At 38.2% G+C, this 27,738-nt stretch overlaps 1 protein-coding gene across 1 annotated transcript in view; it reads right to left on the bottom strand.

Moving 5' to 3' along the window:
* Positions 1-27,738, bottom strand: part of LOC104526463 (aldehyde oxidase 2) — a 40,899-nt gene that overhangs the window by 393 nt on the left and 12,768 nt on the right. The window contains exons 11-34 of the mRNA XM_029085436.1: positions 27,510-27,661; positions 26,628-26,721; positions 25,450-25,559; positions 23,751-23,935; positions 23,327-23,489; positions 23,042-23,134; positions 21,424-21,593; positions 20,857-20,968; positions 19,847-19,966; positions 19,014-19,110; positions 17,455-17,579; positions 16,508-16,641; positions 15,754-15,841; positions 13,697-13,783; positions 12,952-13,143; positions 11,605-11,832; positions 9,730-9,825; positions 8,702-8,830; positions 7,885-7,959; positions 7,473-7,525; positions 6,832-6,946; positions 5,705-5,770; positions 4,195-4,383; positions 2,229-2,396 (exon numbers count right to left, since the gene is read on the bottom strand). Coding sequence (XP_028941269.1) covers positions 2,229-2,396; positions 4,195-4,383; positions 5,705-5,770; positions 6,832-6,946; positions 7,473-7,525; positions 7,885-7,959; positions 8,702-8,830; positions 9,730-9,825; positions 11,605-11,832; positions 12,952-13,143; positions 13,697-13,783; positions 15,754-15,841; positions 16,508-16,641; positions 17,455-17,579; positions 19,014-19,110; positions 19,847-19,966; positions 20,857-20,968; positions 21,424-21,593; positions 23,042-23,134; positions 23,327-23,489; positions 23,751-23,935; positions 25,450-25,559; positions 26,628-26,721; positions 27,510-27,661 — 3,041 coding nt within the window. The remainder of the gene's footprint in view (positions 1-2,228; positions 2,397-4,194; positions 4,384-5,704; positions 5,771-6,831; positions 6,947-7,472; positions 7,526-7,884; positions 7,960-8,701; positions 8,831-9,729; positions 9,826-11,604; positions 11,833-12,951; positions 13,144-13,696; positions 13,784-15,753; positions 15,842-16,507; positions 16,642-17,454; positions 17,580-19,013; positions 19,111-19,846; positions 19,967-20,856; positions 20,969-21,423; positions 21,594-23,041; positions 23,135-23,326; positions 23,490-23,750; positions 23,936-25,449; positions 25,560-26,627; positions 26,722-27,509; positions 27,662-27,738) is intronic.

Raw genomic sequence — 27,738 nt, 5'->3', positions numbered from 1 at the left:
CATTCCTGGAGCTAGAACGTCATCTCCTGATGACTGGATAACAACTTCACCTTTATTTAAATTCTAAGTTGTTACCAAGTGTTTGCACAACACCTAGCCCACAAAGGTTCTTAGGTTCTTGATCTGGGTTATGACTTCTACTAATATGAGAAATTCTGTCACTTTGAAAGACTTGACTGCTGGATATCCTGCACAGAAGGAAACAGAAGTGGATGGATGTGGAATTCACAGCCCCAACCTCCAGGCAGGTTGAGGTCAGGGGGTCTCTAGCTGGATGCCATTGGAAGAGATAGGGGCCTGCAGGTTTGCCTGACCCAGCGTCTGTCCATTTTCATAGAGAAATTGTCAGTTTAGGGTGCAACACAGTTGATCAAACTCACGTCTGTGGGGCTTTTTAAGTTGGAAGCTTTAATTAATGGACCTTGTCAGAGTTTGGTCTGGTGCTTCCTATTTTCTAGGCTCCCAAAGTTTTTGTTTAGTTTGCTTTCTCACTGGATATGGATTGAGGGGAGAATGGTTTCTAAACTCTTGCTGATTTTCCGTTTGATAATTGCTCCTATGCTTTCCTCCTTTCATTTTTTTTATTCCTTTTTTTCCTTTTTCTCTTCAACTTATAAATAAACAGAAATTTTGGGCAAGTGACAATGTATTAAGCAACTCCAGATATATCTACTTTTACAGTGCCAAAAGGATGAGTGCAGTGGAAAACTGTTGAAGTGGCTAAAGCTGTTAAGTCAGAAAACAATAAAATCATTCCCATCTTGCCCTCCTTTCTGAAGAAGCTCTTGCGTGATCATTGTTGGCTAGGACAGACAGGGTGGGGGAAGTTGGCTCCTGCCTCATAGTTCTCTCCAGCAGGCTACTGCTCCATCCTGACAACCCTTTCTAGTGAGGGAAGTGCAAGATATAAGAAGAGCACATTGAAGGCACTGATCTGGAAAGACACAGAGAACTGCAAGGGTGAGGGTATATTTTCTTGCCATTATCATTTTGAAGAAAGCAGAGGCAAAGCACACAGATCATTATCCAAATAACTTCAGTGATCATGGGGGAAATTTCAATAAAAGGGCACAGTCTACCAGTTGTGGGTACCTGTTCCAACTGTGTGAGCGGGAAGATATTAGAAGGCAGCGGTATGTCAAAACCAGCCAAAGCTGGCATTGTGTTGCACTTTTGGGAGCTGTACCATTCTGAAACCTACACATCAAATCTACAAAGTAATTACAGTGCATGAGATAGGCAGCAAATGGGCACTTTGCAAGTTTGTCAAAAGGAAAAAAAAAAAAAAGGAAGAAGATTGGGGTATCTAAAAAATCCATTGTCCTTCCTATGCCCCATCGTTTCAGTGTCTGCCGAATGTCTCCTCATTCCAGAAAATGAAGAAGAGAGAGCATGACTTGAAGGCCAAGATGGAGGGGTCTCATAAAACCAGCTGGAAATGGATTGTAAAATGGGAAGAATCTTTGCTAGTCTCTGCTTTTTTATAAAAATCAAGGAGGTGTTCACTCAGGCAGCTCTAGGAATACTTCTCAGATAACAACACGGAAAATGAGCTTCTATGAAGTAACTGGGACCTAGAGAGTTTAGGTCTTTACAGTGCATATCTTGAATTTGCACTCAGATTCTGTGGATGCCACTGTCAGTGGTGATGCTTGCATGGAAATATGAATCTAAAATGTTCTATTTGGGAGTGCTCTTGTGCACCCAGCCTGTGTTCTAACTTAGGGTTATGACAAGACCTGGATGCATATCAGCCCATATTTCCATCTTGCTGGGTTGCACAGAAGAAGGAAACTGGGGCACACGGTTCAAAGCGGAATCAATCTAGACCAGAAGCAGAGGACAACTTTGCAACACCTACTTTGTGTCTAGACATAGTCATAGGTCCTAATAGACATGCAAATAAATTGACACTAAAAACAAAGTCTATTTGGCTGTAATCTAAAAAGTACTTTCAATGCCTTTTAGATTAAAGGAGATACATAAATTGGAAACATTAGCACTGAGAAAACAGCACAGGTTCCTCAGTTCTGGACTGTCAGTTCATGTTACTCTGTAAACGTAGCTGAGCAAAGTGCTGCTGATTAAATAAAGTGCAAAGCTCTGCTAATTGTGGTATGTTGAAGAGACGAGACTTGGCTCACTGATTAGTCTGTGTGCACAGTCCATTCAGATTAAAGAGAATTGAGGAGCTGGCTAGCTCACGAAAGGAATGAAAACAACCTTACCATCTCAGTAAAGACGTCCTCACAGGCCATGCGAATACGCTCAACGGTCAAGGGGCTGTGCAGTGTGAAGTCCAGGGGCAGTCCTCTTTCTTTCCGTGCAGCAGCCACTGCATCTCGTATTGCAAAGAACACTGAGCTGCTCAAGAAGAATCCAGCCTCACCCATGCCCTGGCAGGGGAGAGAGGCAGCTGGAGAGACTGGCCTTTAAAACTGACAGCAGAGAGTTAAATCACCGCATCTTGGCTGTAGTTAACAGAAATACACTGAATCATACCAGCTCAGTATTTGGTCATGTCCAACATACTTGGATTCAACAATTTTCCTTGGATCTCTGAGAACTTTCAAATCAGAAAATCATCAAGGACCAGGATTTAGCTGATGGGGATCATTTAAAAATTCACAACACAGCTACACTATCAAAAAAGCTTCCTGCTGGGACTTCAGTGCTCACATTATAAAGCCATGAAATAACTCAGGACTTCTCACATAAACTACCTTTTCTATATCCAAGTGGAATTAATTCTACATGATGAAAGAGAGGAAGAAGGACGCCCACCCCCACTGACCCTTAGCCCCTCTTGCATGGATAAAGTTTGTGCTGTGTAATTTTCATAAGAAATGTGCCCTTTGTCTCTATATATTTTGTTCATGTGGAAGAGTTTGTTTACTCATTTACACCATGTAAGGTCATAAGAATAAGAGGTTGACTTTCTTCTGGAAATTCCTGTGCCTTTGTGTACTGGTTTTGGCTAAGATAATTTTCTTCATAGTAGCTGATATGGTGCTATGGTTTGGATTTGTGTGGAAAACAGTGTTGATAACACAGGAATGTTTTAGTTATTGCTGAGCAGTGCTTACACAGCATCAAGGCCTTTTCTGCTTCTCATACTGCCCTGCCAGCAAGCAGGCTGGGCATGCACAAGGAGCTGGGAAGACGGGATATGACCAAAGGGATATCTCATACCATATGATGTCATGCTCAGCAATAAAAGCTGGGGGAAGAAGAAGGAAGGGGGGGACATTAGAAGTTACTATGTTTGTCTTCCCAAGTAATCATTACAGGTGATGGAGTCCTGCTTTCCTCGAGATGGCTGAACGTCTGCCTGCCAATGAGAAATAGTGATTGAATTCCATTCCTTATTTTGCTTTGGTTGCCCACATGGCTTTTGCTTTACCTATTAAACTGCCTTTATCTCAGCCCATGAGATTTCTCATTTTACCTTTCTGATTCTCTCCACTATCCCACCAGGGGCAAATGAGCAAGTGCCTGTGTGGGGCTGAGCTGCCTACTGGAGCTGAACCACAACACTTTGTTGTACCTGCTTTAGATTCGAGGCTGGAATAGTGGGAATTCCTGGCCAGAAGCCTACACTTCCCTTTAATTCTCCTTTTATTTTGAGAGGCTTTTTTAAAATGCTCTTATTTTGAGGCTATGAACAGTGCTCAGTCCTAGTACTGGGTGCCTCCTCAGAGGTGATGTACCCTTAAAACAGAAAGAATGGTGGTCTGCCATGGCTAATGGAAAAACTGGGCTTTATTCCCATACCTGCTGTAGGTTTCCTGTGAGATTCTAGAAAGTAATGTAATCTCTTGTCTCATTACTTCTCTGGCTTTAAAAAGGATCATAATATTTCCTTCTTCCATTCTTTCTCCTGTCTAGACAGTTTAAGCTCTTCAAGATGGACTCTTTTTACTTTTGATGTATAGTGCAACCGCTAGATACAAAATGTTTCAATTTTGATTAGTGTTTCTAAGTGCTACTGTAATACCAATAAATCATAGAAAGAAAATTAGTCCAAAACCTCAGAACATGTCTTTCACCATTTAAGTACAATTTTTTCCATGGCTGGAACTGGATTTTTTTTACTGAGGGGCGAGGGGAAGAGAAGTCTAATGTATACTACAGTCACTTACAGTTTTGCAGTAGAATCACCTGGTGTGCAAACAGTAAGTTTGGTGTGTTTACCTTGGAAGAATAGATAGCAATTGAGTTGCGTGAATTTGGCAGTAAATAGACATGGAACTGCTCAGGAATGTCACAGATGGCAGGGATCTTATATGTATCTGGGCCAAGAGTGAGCTGCTCTCCTTCTGGGGAATAGTAGATTTCTTCTAATGTATAAAGACCGACTCCCTGAATGAAGGCCCCTTCGATCTGAGCAAAGAAAAAAAGGTAAACTTTTACATCTCATTCGGTCATTTTAAAAGACAAAACCATATATATAATTAGACTTACTTTTTAAGACTACATATGAACTGGCATCTTTCCTTCCAAAAGTAGAAATTAGCCAACATAGACCAAAATAGGACCAAGCTGTCCTCATCTGACTTATACAAATACTTTAATTGGCTCAAGTTCTACTCTTCCTTATTCCTGGCTAAACTCACTGTAATGAGTACAGTTACCTCTGATTTGCTTTGGCAAAATTGCAAAAGAGAATTGAGTCAAATCCACTGACTTCAGGTTTATTGCTCACAGGAACTCCAGTGAGGAGATTTTTGCCCAGAGAATGTGACATAAATAGTTTGCTCAATCTGATATTTGCTTATAAAGGTTTGCAGATAGCTAATGAAATTTCTTATAGAGCAAAACATCTCAGACACAAACAGATGATAGGCTGGATATGAAAAGAACATAACAGGCCGACCTAAATTAGGAAGGAACAACTGCTGAGTGGACACCTGGGCTATGACAGTGGTGACATAAACACTGGTGCAAGGTGAACATAGAATTGAACTGCTAAGAAGAATGAATTCACAAATTTGGCAATCCTTGAATGTGCAAAATGAACATAATCTTTTAGGCAAAGGGCAAATATATGAGGATGAGCCTGTAATAGGATAAATAGGATAAGAAAGGCTTTTAAATGTACATAATAATTTTAGGAACATTTCCTTTGACTCCACAAAGAAATGACAAATATTTTTTACACTTTGAGTTCACAACTACTTTCCTACTTACAAACCATTAGTGAGTGACACCACTTTTGTCACTATTCAATTTGTCTGTAGATACAGGTAATTGAATCCATAATACAAAGCTATGGATATACCAGACCTTTCTTTAAAGGTCTTCTGTTTCATCTCAGCTTTTTCTGCTACATCCCAGATGAAGTCAAGAGTGCTCTGCAACTGGTTAAGATTCAGCCCTCAGTCAGTAATTATGGGATAGAGTAAATTGATCAGGAAAAAGTCATAAGGAGATTCAGGATGTTAATCCTGTAAGACATTTCCAAAATCTGTTGGATCTGCTTTTCTCATCACTTCTCAGAAGATGAACAAGAAGTAGAAATCTTAACCTAGTATTATTTATAGCTGCAAATAACTACTAGTACATCCATCAATCCTTTAGTGTTAATGGGTAGTGTCTTGTGGGCTTTGGTGGCTATTAAATTGACCAGTAGCAGCAATTGTTTAGGCAGAAAGAGGAATGTTCACTAACATCTAACAGAAAGCAAAACTATGGAAGTTCATACCTGTCCTATATCTATAGCTGGATTTATGCTAAAACAGGCATCCATGACAATGTCTGTTCTGATGTTCTGTTAAACAAATAAAAGGTGTTACAAAGTTATACTTAAAATACACAACAACAAAGGGACCCTAAACAATATATAGTCTCACCTATGAAAGATGTGTCATCACAATTATTATAAATTTATTCTGAAACATGAAAGCTACTTGAGACAGGCTGTGTTGATGGAGAGTTCATCTAGATAGTGCATTTTTTGTGGTTGTCTGAAACTTGGAACGTGATGTGCACATCCCATGAGTAACAGGATGATCATTAATTCAAGAACGGCTTTGTTGCTTGCTCTCCTGTAGAAACTGAATTGCTCGAAGTGATGTTTAGCTACTTTCTGTGCTTTGCTGTGAATGTGGAAGCACAGTCACCTGAACAGAAATTCCTTATGTAGAAGAGGGGACAGGGAAGAATGTTTACTAGGCTGTTCCTATACAAGGTCCAGTGCCTTCTCCTCCTAAATCCTAGCCTGGTGTAGTTTGAGGAGGTTCACAGACTTCAGTGATTTTGGAGTCTAGCTCCACATGGTCTACTAGACATCTGTCAGTCACTGCAGCCAAATGTGGTTCCCCAGTAGCCAGAAGTCATTGGATGTTACCATACAATGCTGTGAGAGCTGCCCCTGCACTAAATCCCCTTTGCAACAGGTCATGTTATGTGACTGTGGCTTCACCTGTTTTAATTGTCAATCTGTTAAAAAGGGGACTGTAACTAATGATATGGTCTTTTTGTTGAAGAACTAACCTGTAGGGAGATGTTCAGAAGGTCTAATTGAATTTCAAAGCCAGCATGCATGGTAGAAACATTAGATCATCTTTATTTTCTGCTGTTCTCATAGTGTTTCTCATTCTTCTGGTTAACATTAGACTTCTATCACAAGAACAGGATCAACAAATGCTACTATTTTAAAGGGTAGTATAGCCATTTATTATTCTGCTGGCATTTTGTTGAGTACATCCAACAGACTATATCTCTATTCTTAGTCAAAATAAGCCAAAGAAATAATATGTCGTATGAATGTCATGATGGTGGGAAATTCACCCAACTCTACTTCAAGTTCACTGTATTTTTTGACATTACCTTGTGGTGTCCTGTCAAACAGTCAATTTCTACTTCAGAACATGCAACTCCAAAGAGAAAATATGGAAACGCATGGCCTTTCTGTGTGTCCCAGTTCATGTTTGTAACATAACCTCTGGAGGAAGTAAGAACATCCCTCAGATTAGATTAATTTGATCAAGATATCCCCCATATCCTATCTTTGTACTCACTGTTGAGACCACTACAGGAATCACATAATGTGATATATCATAAATTCTCTAAGCTAACTATTTTCATAGGATCTCTGTAGTCAGGGGTGTAGCACCACTGATAAATATATGTTTTGTGGAATGATTTGGGGGGATTGGAGGGTTGCAAGCCATGATGGCCCTAGAACAAAATTGTGGGCCCCATGTGTCCTACTGTAGTTGACCTTGGAGAAGACTCTGTGCATCAACTATCAAACTAGCTGACCAAGGATATAAAGCACTTCTGAAATCAATATGGGTTGAAAAGGATAATTCCTCTTGTTAAACACTGCAGTCTCTGGTCCAAGCAACTTCTTAATGGTTTGTGTGCTGCATCTGATATGGCCTTGAGAAGGTTGAATGGGGACAGTTTTTATCATTCCTGCAACTTATTGACACTGATGACAAGAAATTAAAAAAGGCTTTCCTTACTTGAAATAGCCAGTAGCTGAAAGATTGATGCTTTGCTTGTGAGCTTCACTGATCTGCAAAAGGTATACTTATTGTTAAAGAGAGAAAATTAAAAATTCCTCATATTTAAAGAAAAAGTGAAACTTAAAAAAAACCCCAACCTATTTTAAAGAAGAAAGAGCCCTAAGTAAAACTTTATATAATCTTGTGCCCTGGACATACCTTTAGAAAGGGACACATTGCAAATTCTCTAATGTTGGCCAGATTTACCAGGACATGGTGTTGCACCACTTGCTTTTACACTGTTTTCTTTGTCTCCTCTAGTTTACTTCATGCAGGGAGGCCCTTCCTCCCTCCAAAACAATGGCAGCTTTCACACTACACTTACGGTTTATCATAATTTAATCGTAAGAAACAAGAGAGAGATACTTACCCAATCTTCCCATTTGCCATTAGGATTATCTCTTCGTATTGGGTCCAGACGCTTCCAAAGGATTTGGCAAGCATCCTGGGGAGGAAGAAGGTTGGGCAACCATTGACCAACCCACAAACCCAGATGTATCTGCTGTTTTCAAAGCAATACAAGCTCTTTCTTAGTGAAGTTAGTTTGTTAAATTCATTCTAGGGGCCGTAACTCTGTTTATTTACTTTCAATTTCTTTACCCTGCTAACTGCCAGCTGGAAAGCAGCACTTTGTGAAGAGTGGCATCTGCTCTAATATAACTGAAGTGTTCATATAACAGGCTATCACTGAAACCATCAACAAAAAGAAGATAAAGGACCTGACTCTCCTCATGTTTTGATTTACTAGATAGAAAACCACTGGCTTGAATAATTTTTTACAAAATAAATGAAAGCAGAATTGGTCCTAAAGCATTTAAGTAGATAAGGGTGTTTCAGTCTGATTATTTAAAAAAGTACTTGAAATATACCTTATGCTAAATTTTCCTTTAAATTGTGTTTAAATACAGAATAAAGCAAAGATCTATAAATTTCTATATCAGCAATCTAAAAAATCTCCACATTTGTAAATCTGACACAGTAAAACAGAAAAAAGTGACCCTTTTTAACAGTGTTCTGTAATTTGCCTTGCTTTAAACTATGCAAGTAAAATAAACCAGCAGGAAAGATTTTGGGATAAAAGAACTGCAAGCAGCTCAAAACCAAAACGAAGTTATAAATCCTCAGGAGGACATTAATTATTCAACAGAACCACTGATTATGTGAAAAAAAATTGTAATAAGTCTAACCTGGACTGCTCTTGCATTGATTTCCGTTCCAACTGATCCTGCTGTGTATTTTCCATTAGGTACAGTTGTTGTGCTTGTTTCACAGAAGTGTATATATGACAATGGTATCTTCAGTTCACGACTGGCAATCTGTAATAAAAGTAAACAAAAAGATATCCAGTCCCCCTTGAAGATGCAATGTCAAGTCAGGAATTCATCATGCCATTCATCTCTCTGTATATATACAGATAGAGAAATTACCTAATTCAACAGTAATACTATGACTAGGACAAATGCAGAAGTCTTCCTTAACAATTATTCTGTAAAACAAATATTTTATAAATTCAGGTAATAAAAGATAAGCTAAAACAATACAATGCAATACTACATGTTTTGCCTCTAACTGATTAATTGCTCTCTCTAATCTGGTTTTGGTTACATATGGAAACTTAATCAAATTTTAAAAACAGTGAATCATTCTTCCTCATGGAGTTTCAAATCTTATCTGTATATTTGGTTTTTTATCTTATTTGAAATGCCTTGGTTAGTTTGTGTTCCCACTTTATTGTTTTTCAGTGTTCTAATATTCAGAGGTTTGTTCAGCTCATTTTGAAGGAGCAGCCTCATTTTAGCTCCAAAATTACCTATTTGGCATGCACTATTTATACCAGAAATGCATAAAAAATAACCGATGTTATTATTGGTGTTGGATACACTAGAGTTAAGTTTTCAGCACTTTAACTCCCTCTGCAAAAAACCATTGGATCATTTTTGCATGTGCTCTCTGTGTATTATCTATCCTGGTAACAGTGATGTTACCACAAAGATATTCACCTCCTTTCCAGGTCTTGAAAGCTCACTTTGATTATAGCTTATGTTTTTTTCTAAGTTTTGTCTTCATCAATAACTCAGAAGCAAAAATCCAATATTAAACTTAACTTTCTTATGTCTATAGAATTTGCCTATTGTGACATTCTCTCTTAGTGACATTCATCCTTTTGAGTCAGTCATCTTGTATTTTGTTTACCCTCAGATGCTAACTCACTCACCTGTAACATCTTAGTGTGAATTCCTTGTCCCAGTTCAATCCCGCCATGAGTGACCAGCACAGACCCATCTATATAGATGTGGACAAGAGCTCCAGCCTAAAGAAAAGCCACAGAAACTAATTTTCTTACCACACTGAACAAAGGTGCATAAGAATAGATGGATTTAATTCACAAGAATCAGTGTACTATTAACAGGGAGTGGAAATTCTCCAGCAGTCTGACAATAACAAATTTCACTGCTCTAAGACAGCATAGACTCTAAATGAGCTAGTAGTTATTCATAGGAGCTCTGCAGGGATCACAGTAATTAGTTCAAATAACAGAAAAGTAGATTTTTTGCATCATGAAATTGGGTGAATTAAGAACATGGTGGCTCTAGTTATAATGTATGTATAGCCCCGGATACTATTCTCTCCTCACCCACATTAAGAGGAGGACAGAGCAGAATTTGAACCTGGAAGGCATTTTGGACAGTTGGCAAGGTATCTCCTACTATGAACACCTACAGAACTTTCAGAACAAACAACAGCGGAGTTTTACTCTTGTTTTTCTGAAGCTGGTGGAAATGTAAGTAATGAACTTTAATTCATGGTAAAATCAGGAACAAATAACTTCCCAAGGAATGTTGATGAAAGAAATCAATCCCATAGAAGCCATCCATGCCTATGAAGGAACAAGTCAATATGAAAGAGAACTAGAAATTCTGTAAAGAGACATTTTACTGTAGCATGCAATCAGCTACCAACATTCAGAGAGCAAACAGTAGATCCTGAGAAGTGTTGTGAAATACAGTGCCTCCGGGACATCTTCTTGTTTGTTATTAATTCTACATTGAGAAATAATGGTCATGTGATCTCTTTGGTGCCAACTTGTGACATTTGCTATCAGGTAACGTTTTGCTGATGTCAGTTAGAGTCTTAGCTGACAAAGACAAGATTAAACAATAAATCTGTTCTCTAAGATGTAGATCTACATTTTTGGAAATTCAGTGCAATGCCTGAGCTTTATTGTGAAGGTTTTGGTGAAATGTAACTATTATTTATGTCTTTTTTGACCTTTTGTATCAGATGAATTGTGATCCCTAGATGTTCCTTTACTATGAGAATGTTGTTGGATGAAATATATTAGTGTCTTTCTGAGATCTTAATCTACAAACCTGCAGAAACAATCAGGACATGGTGGAATGAACAACTGACCTATGAACCATGTCAATTTACCTTTTCATCCATTATACCCTCATAAAGAAATAACAACGTTTGTTCATTTAACCTGAAACTCATTTGAAAGAATTTTTAATTCAAGGCATGAATTAAAAAAAAAAAATCCCCAGAAATACCACTATCTTGAGGAATAAAAAATTCCAGTAGCAGAGCTTAACCTATCATATAAATGGGACTATCTGAACTATAGAAGTGATAACTTTTCACACTATAGACCAGATTATGGAAGGTTCCAATTTCCACATTGTTACAGTGAATTATTTAGCTTTTTGCTGGATAACGATAGCATGTTGGAAATCAGAAATTCATGTTTCTGTGAAGTGAATAATCATAGAATGGTTTGAGTTGGAAGGGACCTTCAACCCAAGGGAAAGTCATCTAGTTCAGCCCCCTCCTACCACAGCCAGGGACATCTTTCACTAGATTAGGTTGCTCAAAGCCCCATCTCATACTGAGTAAGCATTTATAAAGAGATCAGCCAGATAGAGTGATGTTCTTTTTGAAAGACAGTATATCTCGGTGGATGATATTTTATACTAGTCCAGCATGTTCTCTTTCTCTTTCCTTTCTGCCTGTAGACATCATACTTCCTCTATTTTTGGAGAGAAAAGTAGAGATCTTTTAGATTGTAAAAGCACTGTTTCAAACAGATTACCTGATGAAAATAAGTTGCATTAAATCCAACAGAAAACTTCATGGGAATGATGGCAATCCCTTTCTTTTTCCAATAATTTTTCATGTTAAATTCTTCCACCATTGCTTTTCGGCTGTAGTAGTCAGACTTGTCCAAACATTCTTCCCAACATTTCCAGAGGTTCTCTGCATCAAACTCTTCTTTGAAGGATGTTAGGTTAACTCCTTTGTACATGTTTATTTCCCTAACCTAAACAGCAAGCACACAGTGCTGAAAATAAACATCGCCTTATAATATATTGACATATTATATAAAATAGAATGACATGTCATATAACGATATAATTAATACTTATCATAATGTCATATCTCTTTCTCTTTTTGCTCATGTCAAATACCTGTGGACTTAAGTGGTGTCAGTGGGATTGTTCACAAAGACTAAGTGCAAAGAAGGCTGGTGAACTCAAATTGTAAATTAGACTAGACAAAAAACACAGAACATAGAGCCAGGTAAGAAGCTCAATAGTGTTGAAAGAAAAGTAGAATGGATACCTGGTAAATCTTTTGAAAGACTTTTGAAAGTGGGGAGAGAACAGAGCAGCTCTGGGCAAGGCACTAAGTTGACATGAGGAAATCAGTCAAAAGCAGAGCAAAGCTTGGGCTTGGAGATAGCAGGTGGATGTGTCTGAAAGCCTTCCTGAAATGTGGTAAAGGGCAACAAATACATTGAGAAGGAAAAGATTCAAAGAAAAGGGAAAAGACATGATGGCTGGCATCCTAGGAAAGTAAAATTATTTATAAACCATAGTTTGGATATACGAGAGGTTGGTACCTACAACAGAGTAAAAGCTTACACTGTCTAAGCAGTTGAAGATTGGAGAGGAAATGGCAATAGTTAAAACTATTGCGAAGCTTTCTGAAGGCAAGGAAGAAGCTGGAAGTGTCAACCTGGTAACTGACAGGTGCCAGCTAACTAAACTGTTGCTAGGTGGATGGGTGGATGGATATAAAAGATGGAAAGTCCAGTTCTGAGAAGCTGAAATGCAGATGACATCTGAACGTACTTGGAATGATCTAAAACTGGTCACACAGTGCAAGAGGTTATACTGTTTTGACTCAAGCTGGTCATACTAATGGCAGTCATCAAACATTTTGCAACAGATCCTAGGCCAGTTTTCTCCACTTATCTGTACTGTATCAAGTATTATTCCATGGAAGCATAGGTGCTGAATAAAGTACCTTTCAGCCAAAATAAAGTTGGTAGATCTGTTTCTACAAGAACTGGCTTAAGCACAAAGAGCTTCCAACAGTCTAGGTCCTAGAATTCTCTGTTATCTCATGGTTTACTTGGCAATCTTAGTTCTTTTACCTTCTCGTGTGGTAGGCCAGTTTGAGTTGCCACAGCCACAATGCAGGTCTCCACAAACAGACCTGCTTGGGGAAACCCAAATCCTCGGAAAGCAGTATTAGAAGGCAAATTAGTCTTGCAGGCATGGCCCCTGACTCGGAGGTTGGGGATACTATATGCATTGTCCACTTTCAACAGAATATACTCAATCACCTGTAATAAGAGATTATAGTTGTTTAAATGATTTGATTTATTTTAAAAAGACAGTGAAACCTGTGAAAGACACTCAAGAGACCAATGAGATTTAATTGTTTTAAGGAGTAGAACTATACTTAGGAGGCCTGTTCTGTTTTTCACATGTAAGTAAAATCTAAATTTAAATTCGAGAAACTACATTTAACTCATAGGAATTACAATAGCATAAAGAAGCATTACTGAGGGAAAAATCAGACCTTCATTTTTGGGGAAGTGAAAGAATAACTATTATATAATAGGCTACCTTCTAAGACTTCTTGTCTCTCTGTCTTCACTGAACTTTTAAATCTGAATTTTTTATGTTCAACATTACCTGACAGGAAATATTGTACCTCTTTAATGATATTCTGTAATCAACATCTGGGCCACAGATGCATTTTTACTTCAGGTAGAGGAGAATTGTACTTGACAAGAGTAGACTCTTCATAATAATAAAATGTGACAAAAAGCTGTTATTTCTTTTTGTGACCAGTTCAGTCAGTGTCAGTGGTATAAGTGAAGAAGGACTTACCAACTCAGATTCATCTTTTGTACAGCCACCATTTATATAACACTGAAAATCTGCAGCTATGATTCTACCATCGTTCATGAATCCAACCTGTAATATAGCAACCGATGCATTAGTGGTCTTTTCTGTCATGTATTTCAAACCTCTTTTTATGAATAAGCTAACCAGTTAACAAATACTGCCTGAGGTTCAGACTACAGAAAACAATGGGATTGTTTCCACTGAATTGAAAAAATTATCTGCGTGGATTTCTGTCTATAGGATGGTATCAGTTTGGATCTGAATATGCAAACCAAGAGCAAAATACATATAAAACCCACAAATCATCAGAATACCTCAGCTGCCCACAAAGCTATTCTCCCATGTAAACATTGACTATACTCACAGAATCTGAAAAGCTTGTTCACCACTGTTTTCTGTATGAACAGAGACCAGAAAGAGGATGACAAGATCACTGAATAAGCTATGATTATGCTTATCTTACTTTCTGAAGTATTCTTTTTGTAATCATCTTTCATCCTGATGATTTCATCACATCAACAACAACACGAACCAATGGTGCATAATTTTTGCATGTTACATACTCAGAAATATCTGATTTAGTTCTAGTTCTAGTTCCTTCCTCTTCAACTTTTTTAAAAAAAGGTAATATATGGTTTTATATTTTTAATACTTTATATAATAATATTTAAAGGGGAACAATCATAGAAAACTGTAGAATAACCGGAGACCAACTTGTTAAATGATGTTAACTGATGCAGCTCCATCAGGATTAAGGATAAGAAAATAAGAGTTAATGAATATTATTGCTGGCTAAATTCTGTGTAGCTGCATGGGTAGGATAAGAGATGGGACTGATGGGGAGAATGTTTTTTGCTTAATGTAGGTAAAAAACTAATACAGTTTTTGCAGTTACTGGATTTAAGTAAAGGAAAGGTTAGGGTTGGGGTTAGATTTACGATTTGAGAGACCAAGATCAACATTCCTTCTCCTTCAAAGTTGTAATCATTATCCAAACTTTAGGAAAAAATGGGAAGTTGTAACTACATCAAAACAAAACACGAACATAAGTCTATGAGGACTTACTGAAAATTCAATGAGAAAGATAATTCCTCCTTGCTTTTTTCTCCAAAAGCATAACCTTAGTCATAATTTATAATTTTTATCCTAGCTTCAAGATCTAATTAATGAATAGTAGCACCAGAATTTATATGAATGATTAATTGTTTCTTCTGCTTTAAATCCACACCTAAATATTTAGCTCCATATAAGACTGGAGAGCAGGAAAAGAAACTCCCCATTGTTTCTTTCCTCCAAATCTAGTCCTACTTCTAGCACCCATCATAAGACACACAGATAACCAATAGCTGAAACTAAAGGCAACAAAAGCTTTTGCCACTATCAGTAGCTTTAGGATTCATAGATAATTCAGCAAGAAAACAAAATCTTGACATCTATTTTCACCTTTCCTAGCAGTAGCCATAATTTCAGAGATCCCTGGTTAAGAGGGATCTCCAGTGAAACGAACCATGAGCCATATGCCTTTTTCAATACCACCCGACAAAGCTTGGGACCTATACAGTACTTCATAAGAAGTAACACTCCTCATCAGGTCCTTTGAGAATCCCAACCCTTGCAATTACAAAAATAGCCTTAATAACTCTTGATTAAGAATTGTTGGCTCCAAAATTATACATAAAGCATACGTCTCATTCAATATAAATACTTCTTGTGGTTCATAGGCTCATGAAAAACTGTAAAAAAAAATCAAACACCACACTTCCCCCCCAAAGAAAAATACCCTAGCCATAATTTTTACAATACAATACTTTGATAAACAGTTTCTGCACCAAAACTAAACGTAAAGCATGTCTCCTTTTTAATACCTACTCTCCTCCAAGCTCAGATGATGATGTTAAACAGAACTGGCCCCAACACCGAACCCTGGGGAACACCACTTGTGACTGGCCTCCAGCTGGATTTAACTCTTTAAATGATGTTGGTTTGCCCCAGAAGAAACTGTTACCCAGTAATTGAGCAAAATATCTTCTCTCACTCACTTTATATTTTCCAAAGAAAGGGTGCCGTCCACCAGTGATTAACATATCCATATTCCTTTCAAGGACAAAACGGACTGGATGCCCAGTCCTAAAATGAACAGGAAAAAATACACTTTTATTACAGCCTGTTAATGTGAATTGCACTTTACAAGTATGTGGCCAAACTCCTAGTGGTGGCAATAAATCAGATCATTCTTATTAACCTACATGCCTGAGTTTAGGCTGATTCAGCAGATTTTTTTATTTTTTAAATTTTTTTTGGCTACAGAAACAAAGTAGAGGAAATGAGCTTTTCAGTGGTTTCCCTTTAGCTTCTCAAAAGGGAGATGCAAGTTCCATGAAGCATGCACAGGACATGGCAAAGAAGCCAGAGTAAAAGAGCTGTGGCACAAAGGCCTGATGTGATCACACCTATATATTAGGATAAAAAACTTTCATTGAAGATCTCGAGTGAAACTCAAACCACCGTGCCTGGGAAAGAACTGAATGGTTGGGATTTGTACAGATCAGCTCTGACAGAAGCTTCATGGGGCCTCTGTTTGGGCTCTCAGATAGTAAATGAATTCCACTGCCAAAAGCCCAGAGAATTTTCAAGTCTCTATCCAAGATCTACTGCCAAAAAGGTAAGAAATATGACATTGTCAAGATAACCACCCAAGTAGGGTTCAAGACTGAAGTTCCTTTTTTATTCAGTCTTGTAATCTTTAAATTTTTTTTAGTTAAATCAGTCATTTGATGAGTTAAATAAACTTACTTGTGGGCTGCCACTGCTGCAATTACAGCAAAGAGTGAAGGTTTAGTAATCTTCCCACCAAATGCTCCACCAACACGTTTCACATGGCACATAATTTTATTGGACTGGAGGTTTAAAGCTGAAGCCACTAATTCCTGCAAAAGTAAACATCCAGGATTTTACTGAGAATTCTTACCTACCAAAGTATATTTAAAAATGCCTATTTTCTGTGACTAATTATACATTAGAAGCTAACAGGCTTAAGAATCCTGGGCAGAAAACTAGAGTTGCTATAGAAACAAACAAAGAAAAAGATTTCAAACAAGACACTGATGAAAGCACAATCTAGTCTTTAAAGAATAGTGGAAATGTAAAAAATGCTCCATAAACTAGTTTGATTATCTGATGCAAGCCAGTGATGAACTGCAAAAGCTAATCCTAAACATGTAGAAATTAACATATATTATTTGAAACTGTTTTTTTTCTACAGGCCTACAATCCAATTCTGACGTTAGCTAGGACTTGTTAACCGTTTTTTCACATAGTTTCATATGACTAGTATGTTATTATTTACATATTAATTTATCATTATTTAAATATGATTATGACCCCATCATCACCAATTTAACTACTCATATGAGCAATGCAGTGTGTCTGAACACACTTTCTAAAGCTGAAGACACTCATTGCTGCAAAAAAGTGATTGTCTAAGATTGTACTGAGGATTGTGTCTGCACTGCATTGGATCATACAAATAGCACAAGACCTACTGTTAAATTCAGCTTCTTCATTAGTAGTCAGGCCTCTTATTTTCATAAAAAGATTCAAATCAATTAATCGGAATTGGGGACACCATTAGGGAGTTTCAAGAGAAGCAGAGAAGACTGAAAGCAACTCCTGGCCATGTAGTTCAGCTTTAAGGTTATTTAGGAAGGTAAGAAACAGGTATCATTTATACTTTGTTTTACCTGTACACCTGTTGCATGCTGAGTTGACACATACACATCCATTTCTTTATCTTCTGCTCTTGGAATAACAAGCACACCATTTGTTTCCAGGTAAAAATGTTCCTGTCCTCCCACGTGCAATTCACCTGTTATGTATATAATTACAGGAAAATCTAAGCTGGGTTTCAAATGAACTGCCAGGAAATTTATATTTGCCTATATATAGATGTGTGTATGTATACATATGGCAGGGTAAAGGAGTTTTGTCACACAAGAAAAACAGTTTCATTTGCTTTTTATTTCTTTGTATCTCAGGTTAACACCTTCTGGGAACTGTGTTTATTGAGAGGAAATTATTAAATCACTTAATCCTTGTATAGCTTTCCACCTCCCTGGCCCCCCAAGGATGAGATCAGTATCAATTTAATATCTCATGTCTTTTCTTCTTTAGGAGGTTACGTCTTTTCTGCTATGACAGGATTATAATGTCTTCTTCTGAATCATTCTGTGAGGGAAAATACAGTTTACTTCTTCCTTTCTTATCCCCTTTCCATTACTGTGCCCTTCTCATGTTACACTTTTTATACACATTTCTACCCCAAAATTTATTTTTGTAGCATTTCCCTTACAGAGGGAGAAATCTGTCAGCACAGCATAGCATAAAAGCTAAGTCTGTAAATTCTCTGTGTAACCTTAACTTGGGTCTGACAATATTTCCCTAGCAGTTGTTCTTGAAACACACATTCATGCAGAAGTAGTAGGAATCAGAACTGAAGCCACTAGAGGGTTACATAACATTTGATGGGGAACAGTTGGAAAAAGTCCAAAGAAAAGCAGAAAAAAAAAATCATCAGAGGTTGTGAACCTCCATAGAGAGACTGACAGAATTGAGAGGCCCCAGTACAAAAAAATGAAGGAAGATATCAATCTTGAAATCCATGGAAGGCTGCTGCAAAGAGGAACATCAGGTATTTAAAACAAACAAACAAACAAACAAACAAGCATTCTACCTAAAAGGATGATTAAACTCTAGAACTAAGTATAATAGGAGCTTGTGGAATATTCTTCATTGGTATTTCTTTAACACAGTTCCGATACTTATGCACAGAGTATGCTCTGGGACTACTGGATCATGTTTACTATTTGAAGACAGTGAATTTGGTGACTGTAGGAATTTTATTCCAAATCAGTTTACTCTGATCCCCTTGTTTGTGGGATTAGTCCTCAATTAAGCAGTCAACTTCAAATGGGATAAGTTAAGTTAGGTAACACCCAGAAACAAAGCCTTATTTAGCTGTAATGTTTGTCCTAGGATTAGGGAATTTCATTTTGGTTAGTTGAGTTCTAAGACAAGGAAATGGTAGAGTTTAGTCAACATGAGCTAGCATAGCATGTTAGTGTTAGCTAAGTTTCATTTAAATGTGACCATTTCATCTGCGTTCCTAGTGAAGGAGAAAAAAATCAACATCAGAGTAAGGGTTTTTTGGGAAGAGAATAGAAATTTAAATTCATCTACCAGGTGGAAATAGATTCTGAACTAGCATAATTCCCCTCTCTTGCCAGATGCATGTATGAACTACCTTCTATGATTTCATCAGCAGACTTGAATCCTTTCTCAATATCTCCTTTTTCTATCTTCCTTTCTTCAGTAATGTATGAATTATGTTCTATTGCATCCTGCAGCAAATAAAAAATCCAAACAACATGTTAATTGTAATTTTTATATAGTACAATCTTTCATCATCCATATAATCCTTTTTCAGATGGACAGATGGATGTAGCTAAGTATTAGAAAGAGCAGGATAGTCATTCCCATTCCACCATCAAAGAGAGCTTCTGTTTTGTTTTGGGTTTTTTTTTTTTTCATTTTATGTAGTTCATATCATTCTCTTCTTCCTACAGATCAGAAATACTAAATGTCTGTTAATGGCACTCAAGAGCTGTGGAAAATATTCCAGAATCAGATTGCTTACTACTGAAAATCTTCCAAACTTGAAAATTTTCAGAACATGGATGCAGGATGTGTGATGCCAGAACTTCTGCAAACATAAGCTCTCAAATTTAATTCTATACTGACTTACTCCTGCTGGGAGTTCGGTTCCTGGAGGCATGGAATTGCTCACTTAAGACTTCCTCAATATTCTTTAGCAATTTCAGTCTCCAACATACTGTATGAATAGGCATCTAATAAGATTTTTTTGTGTGTTTCTAAAGATAAAACTTTGGAGGCCATCTATAAACTTTTTACACTTCATCTTCAGAACCAATAAAGTCATCTCTCATGCCAAAAAAACCCCAAAACAAACACCAACAAAAAAATCCAAAGCCTGGCAGAGCTCTGCACAGGGAGGTAAATAGTGAGGGAGGTGACTTAAGAGCTCTATCAGACAAGGAAGAGGAGACAGATTGTTACCTCAATGGTCAGAATTGGCTCCAGATCTTCATACACTATCTTCACCTTCTCAGCCCCGCACTTTGCCTGAGTCAGTGACTCTGCAACCACAGCACAGATTATCTGACCAACACAAATCACCTGCAACACACCAATGTATTACCCAAGGAAAAAACACAGGAACAGTTAAGTGCCTGTACAGAGAGTGCATTGTGGAAACAGATTCTGCTCAAATGCCACTTTTATATCCTGTTTCTCCAAGAATACTATCCTAGTGCAGATTTATTTCCATTAGATGAGATGTCTATTAGCATCTTTCATCTGCTGCAATATTTCTGGCATTAGTAATGCTGCTGACATCAGTAGTCATGCTGAGCTGGCCAGATACTGTGCCAAGTAAAATCCCATCTGGCAGAGACTGCTTTCCTTGTCTGTGCTCAGAAAGGAAGGAAACTAAGACAAGAACAAATAGAGAGCAACATGTTACATGTTAGGAATTATTCTTGCCCCATTGCAGATACTATGCAACAGTATCACTTGTGAAGGATACAGCCTGAAGGCTGGGACATTCTGTATGGTCATGCTGGCTGCACGGATCCTATACATTTCTTAGCTCTGTTGATGCTCAAAAAAAGAAACAGGGTTGTCTCCCATTGCCATATTATAGTGTATAATCTGGCAAAGAATTTCATATTGGTTCCAATTGGGCAATTCTCATTTTATTTGTCTCATTTGAAAATCACAAATGTCATGGCTATTTCATCCTGTCTCAGAATCCATGACAATCACCCATTTATCAGCTCTTAAGGAATCATGGCTGATTCATTTAAATCCCAGGTTATTTAAGGGAGCTTTTCCTTTTTCTCTCACTGGGGAACAGTAATTCCATTCAGCCTAGCCTACCTGGCACTGCATTGATAGCTCTTGCACTTATTTTCATTTCATTGCAATAAGATGGTACTTGCAAACTCTCCTTTTTTGTAAATAACTGAAGCAAAAGGTCCAGACACTCCTCCAGAAGCAAGAAATACCTTATCTTCTGCATATGCTTCTTCATCCTTGCCATTTTCCCCTGGAACATCTCTTGCTGTCACTATATCAATCACTCCTGGCACCTGAAGGGCTTCTGATGCATCAATTGATCTGGAAAGCAGAGCATGCACATAAATAAGTACAGCACATGGTACAAATATCTCTAGTACAGGTAATTCAGTGAACGTCAGGACAGAAACATAATCTGCTTGGTTTTCCTACCACAGATCTCTACAAAGAGAAGTGGAAAAGTGTTGATTAGCATATCGAGAAAAAATAAAGATAAGGCATGAGCATCTGTATGTGCATGGCACAGAACAGCTCTTGAAATTCTAGTTCTAATACATACAAAATCTGAGAATATATTTTATTTCTACATTTTTTGTACTAAAAGTGGTGAATGCATTAGTATATAGACTCTTCTTATCTGACAAGACTTAAAGCACACAGTAAAGAAATTCTTACCTTATTTGTAATGCATACCTCATAATATGGCCAAATCAGAAAAAAAAGAATAGAAAATACTCATTGATATACTTATGGGCATAGAATTTTTTTTTACTTACATAATCTTTGCATGGGCTTTAATACTGGTGACCACAGCCAGTGAAAGTTCTCCATCCACTGGACGGATGTCATCAATGTAAACTGCTTCACCAGTGGCATGCTTAATACCAGACTCGTGCACAATGGGACGGCCCACAGGATCTTCTGGCAACTGTCCTGGGTCAACATCCTGCAGAACAGGCACGTTATCCTCAAGGTAGAACAGTAATTAAGGAAAGCTTTACTTAAAAACACTTTCTGAGATATTTTGTGATCAGAAAATCCATGTGGAAACCACCTAGATTTTATGAAAATATTCCTGGGACACACCATAAAGGGCTAATTCACTTTTTAGGATTCCTGCTATATTGGCAGCAAGGTGCCCTGACAGAGGTCTGAGAAATGTACACATGAGATACCATGCACATCTCTAGTAAATGGTAGTCTATTCTGCAGAAAGATTTCACTAAATAAATAGGAAAAAAAAATCAAGAAAGAGAGAGGTAAAAGGGATAAAATGACACCATGGAACCATAACACACAAATGGGAGCTAAATTCTTCTGGACTGATAGCTAGACTATCTGCTGAGTCCATACTGCTTCTGATAACTTCCTTGTGCAAGTCATGCTTTTACAGACTTCAGCATCACCAGTGCTTCAAACAATCATATTTCACATTGTTTACTTCAGAGAAAACATATCTGAAATCAGGAATATATTCAGGGATCACTCTTAATTCCTTCTTGCCCATCTTCTTAAGAGAAAGGTAAATTAATATTCTGCTCAGTGTTGACTAGACTAGAAAATCATTTCATCAAGTTTTTTGCTCATTAAATTCCCATCAGCAACCCCCTCTATTACTTCAAAGATGGCCTGGAACTGAAAGCATTTCAGACATACTTAATGCAAATACAGCTTTGGTGCTCTCTGTTGTTGAATTGCTGATAATTCACAGTGGTTTGAAACAGACTATTACCAGGGACAGTGAAAATTTTCCAATATTTATGTTTTGTTTGGGCTTTTACTGAGTAAAGAGTTCTCTGTAAAATATATATTCTCAGTCTCTTAAAGGAGAGCAAAAATTCTTATCTGATGTTGAAGGTTTTGGTGGAAAACTGATAAGTAGCATAAGTTTGATTTTAAAAGTTTTTCAATTTTGCAATAAAACAAAAATATGAGTAAAAATTCTTGATGAAATCTGAATGTTTTTTAAACTGAAATCTTCTACTGGACAAACTTTTTCACATGCCAACTACCTCTCCACTGTAGCTTTGCAAATAAATCTTTAAGGCTTGAACAATCACAGAGATGTTTCAGTAGGTTATTCCATTTATTTGTGATGAGGCCCACTGGACAGTGTAACTAAATTCTGCTGAGTTCTTGCATAGCTGAAAGCTCTGCCTCTGTTTCACCTGTGTCAGGACAGCCTGATGTTGCACAATAACTTGAGGGCAAGGAGTGCATCTGCACCCTGAGAGACCACGAAATTTATAAAACAACAAAAGATTTGTCACGGGGTCCACAGGTTCAGGAGCTTCACATTACAATCAGTGGAGGCTTAGGAATGAAAAGTTAGAAGGAAAAAATATTCATTAAAATAGAATGTCTATGGCAGTCCCAGCTACAAACACAACTCACCTGATAGATCTGAACACCCTGGGGAACACTGCTTTGTAGAGTTCCCAAAGCACTCACCTTCTCCTGGGAGATCTCAGCATACCTGAAGGGATACTGAAAGGAAAGTGATGTCAGAGCAGCGTTGTCAGATCCTTATTTCTAAAACAAAGCTTTTCCTTTCACATATTTTGAAGTAAAGCCTAGCACCTTTGCCCTTTTCTCTCACATCCCCAAATCTTTAAAAAAGCAGAGTTTTTCTGCAGCCTGTATGCTGATGTGGGTAGACAATTCTTGTTCAGTCCTTACCATCTGATGTAAACCATTTAATACTTCCAGGAAAAATCTGAATAGGAAGCTGACAAGCAGAGTTCTTCTGTATTCTACTTTTCCACCCAGAGCGGATGGAGGGAGAAAAATTTCCTCCAGCACCAGTCTGCAAGCTTCATTAAGCATCTGATTATTCCATTGCCTGGTAGAAAAACAGACTAACATGAACACACACTTTTTTATAAATAACAGGCAGCTAAAGCTGTTGTAAAGTATGTGGGAAGTAATAAGTGAATCAGTATAAGTTATATCAAGAAATAACCTATTCATTTCTTGAGGAGGACAGGTCAAATACAGATTGTGAGAGGCTGATGATGGGATCTCCACTGGCAGAATCAAGCACGCCCTGTGCATCACACCATGACTCCTGCATTTGGCTTAAATACATTAACATATCCAGTACCTTCCTATGAGCTTCTCGCAGGACTTTCTTGCACTGAGTGTGGTTGAGCCAATGCCTCCATATAAAATACTCAGTTCTACAATGATGTTTGTGCCTGGACTGAAGAGGACTCGCATTCCAGAATTCACTATGGACAAAGCATTTTTCTGACTTTCAGCCTGTCTGAAGGCTGAAATAAATTCATCCTAACGGGGAAAAAAGGAATGAAAAATACCATCAATGGCAGAAATTAATTGAAAGAAAACAAATCTATTATTCCTTGTGTTTTGGGTGTTACCATTGTCCAAAGAGAGCAACATTTTTAAGGAAAATATTGGTTTCTTCTCCAGGACATAGAGGCCCTACTGTGCTAAGGAATCTGATTTTGTGACCCAAACCAAAAGCCAGCAGCTGACGGCAACAAGAGGGAGAACTGACAGCCAGGTTTCCATCTACAATTTCTGCTGACAAGTCTTGCAAAAAAAGTGTGCATGTGCCACCTTCTTGTGTCAGAAGAATTAATAAAAAGGGTGATTCAGCATGAAAGTGAGTGGCAGAAGCAGTCTCCCCCAAAAATGGTTAATTTCCTGTGGTGAGGCTGCTTAATCTCACGTTATTCATGTGATGGCTGACAGATCATTTTCCTGCTCTTTGAAGTGACCTTTTGAGTCTGCCAGCAGTGCTATTGTGTTTTATTCATTTTGTTGTCTCCACCTATGCTGTTCTGCAACTGCCTCTCTCTGAAAGGCAAGACTGTGAAATACCCTCTGTGAGAGCTTTAGTACTGTGGCACAACCTGTCATGGGACAAAGCAGGTTGGGATTTCTTTTTTCTTTTACTTTGTGGAGGGAACTAAGCCATTCCTCCTTAATTTTCTCATCCAGGCTGTTTGCCTCTCAAATCATCACTAAGGCTCAAAGTTTCTGAGCAGCAGAAGCACTGTTGCTGCTGCTGCCGACACAGATTATGCTTTTGCAGGCTTTGAGCTCATGGGGAATTGTGTTGTTTTTTCGTGGGAAAACTGCCATGGCCAGCCAGCCTCTCATGGGCAGAAGCACTCCTCCAGCATGAGGCCACGTATGTTTAGTGTGCTGTACTGCTGTGGGCAGCTAGTCTGGGAACTGACCATCTGATGTCAAGGTTGGCAGAGATTCATGTGGTCACTCTCTCATTGACTTCAATCACAACATACTAGCTTGTAGTTGGGTCTTCCTCTACTTGCCCCGTACTTTTCCTCACATCCACTAGAGGGATATGTAAGAACACAGTAACAGTGACACCATTTCCTCAGCCCCTAACCCCCTAAAGCCACCTTCGGTCACAGTAGTTAGGACCTTATTTTGTGAGTGCAATGACAGCTCGGGACAGTTCAGTGTAAATCGCTAATTATTTAGTGAGAAGAGGCCAGAAGTGATCTTTATTGCTGAAGACTGTGTGACAATATTGCATTTTTCCTGGAATATTCAGGCAGCCCGAATTTTTGGAAGGGGCACAAGTGCACATTTAAAAGTGGGGGAAAAAACAGTAAGAGGCCTAAAGAAGTAGAAGATGATGGCCAGCTGGAAGAAGTGGGAGAGGTGATGGAGAGATGTCAGAGCTTTCTTAGCTATTTCTAAAGCAGTAGTAACCTGCATGTTTCAATGCCTGCTGAAGATAATGGAAATATTCCTAATAACTAAGCTGGTACCCGAATGAAACCTCTGAAACATTGGGGTCTTACCTTCACAGAGTATGGGATGAAAACAGAAACAATGACCTCCTCGGGCTTCATGTCTGCATGCTCACAGCCAGCAAGAAACTGATCATCTAAAAGAATCTGCCGTTTACTATCTGTTGGAGAAAACTGTAGTCTGTTATTCTTGCTCCGCATGAATGTGGAGCAAGAAAGAAATGTTTCTGCATTGCAGATTAAAATTTCATTCAATCTGTGCAAAATAATATATTAAGGCCAATATGGCCTTAGTACAGTCAGTTCCATTCAGGATCTAGCCTTAGACTGCAAAATCCTCTGAGTGGAAAGGCCAATTTTTATGACACATTAAGCGCAATATATTCCTTATATGAGTGTTATAGTCCTCCATGACACATAAAATACCAAGTATTTTATACTTCCTAGAAAATGGGTGTCTTACAAATGCTAATAATATGCAGAAAATCAATTATTTAGGTTTAAATATGGCTATTCTGTTTCTGCTCAAAAGCTCTTAGACCATTAAATCGTTAAAGCACAATAAGCTTTTAAGAAATTATCAAGCACTGTGATGACATGGAGAATCAGCCCTGCACATCTTTAGTTCAAAGACAGTAGAAATTGTTGCCAGGATTTTCCAAGGTATGCACAGATTCTATGTGACAAGGGTGGGACTTGCTTGGGCTTGATTACTGGAAGTATTATTTAAACATGATGCACATGTATACACACACAAATATACACAAAAGTACCAGTGACTTCAAGAGGAGTTTCTAGGTGCTTGGCCTTAGAGAATGAACAGAAGTTTTTCTTAAAATGAGAGACACGAGCAATAAAAGCAAACAGTGGTGGAATTACAAGATAAAGCTAACCTGTCTGATAAATGGAGCAATATAGCCAAAGGCAGTGTAGACAGGAGACCTTCTGTCCCGTCACTCCTGCCCACCTTGCTTTCATGAGATAGATGTTTCATTTTGCCTTGTGAATCAGAAGGACAGTGTTTTCTACTGGTAGGCACTTTTTGCCAGGTAAAATGACAGGCAAATACCAGGATAATATTGTCCTCCATTCAGCAACATGTACCATTCTAATTAATGTAGAAGATGCACAGTAGTGTTTCATTTGAAAAGTATTACCTATAGGCATATTCTCTGTTGCAGCGCTCTGCACCTCCAGCAAAGATATTTGGCAGGGAGTCCAAAGCTTACCTTCTGATGCCAAGTTGAGGACAGATTTGCCAACTGATAAGATTGGGTTCAAGTCCCAGGTCGATCCCCTGCTTACAATGTGTCCTCCTAAAGACTTTAACAAACAACAAGGTTATTTTTAGGCTTGCCCTTCTTACACGTAACAAAGATCTGCACCATAACCTCATTTTATTCACTTAAAAGGCCTCTTGGAAGAACTTATATTTGTTTCGTTCAATCTTAAATTAAATTCTACATTTTTTACTTTTTAAAGTGATTTATTGTTCCCTTCAAAAGCTCTGTCTCTGTTGAGAGACCAGGTTTACTTTTCCGCCCCCTGCCCTCCTAAGAGATGGGTATTCCCATAATTAAGGAAGAAACATAAAGTATTGAGGTAAGGAAATTTTAAAGGAAAATCAGGGACAAAATCAGAGATGCCTAATACATGATGGGCAAACAGTTATGCATTGATAGTCGACCAGAAGTATGATTAGCTGGAAGGTGTGCAGTACCTTACCAGAGAACACCATTTTTCTTCTTTGTTCAGCCTCTTTCAGTTCTCTGCTCAGCCAGTGAGCAGGGATGCCAGGAATTTCTCTGGTTACAGTACTCTGCATATTTGCCCCTGCTAACTAGCGTAGGATGCCCAGTTGTTTCATACAACTTTTGTGATGGTATTAACTATTTAGCATACAAGGCATGATCCTAGCCTCACCTAGCTTTTCTCAATGTAGTGGTAAGTGGTCCTGTGCAACCTGCTCTAGGTGATCCTGCATTGGCAGGGGGGTTGGTCTAGATGATCTCCAGAGGTCCCTTCCAACCTCTACCATTCTGTGATTCTGTGACATTCAAACATATAGGTCTGCAGTGTTGGCTTATTTACTATCACTGCTGAATACATACCGCCACACTCCTAATCTGTTCTCCAGCTAGAGTTCTCAGGTGCTGCAAGAGGGCTTGGTAGATCTTTGTTTTCTCCTCTGGAAGTTTTGAGACTGCCTCCATTAGGATGTCTCTGAGCTGGGCCAAGCAGCAGGCAGCTCCTATAACTAGCCCTGAGATCAAATGAATTTAAACAGTGAAATCATAGTGCCACAATATAAATGCAATATATAGCTGATAAGGCCTCTAA

Source organism: Antrostomus carolinensis, unplaced genomic scaffold, assembly GCF_000700745.2.
Source record: "Antrostomus carolinensis isolate BGI_N321 unplaced genomic scaffold, ASM70074v2 scaffold18526, whole genome shotgun sequence".
In the NCBI taxonomy this organism is placed as follows: domain Eukaryota; kingdom Metazoa; phylum Chordata; class Aves; order Caprimulgiformes; family Caprimulgidae; genus Antrostomus; species Antrostomus carolinensis.
This window is presented reverse-complemented; position numbering and strand designations above follow the sequence as displayed.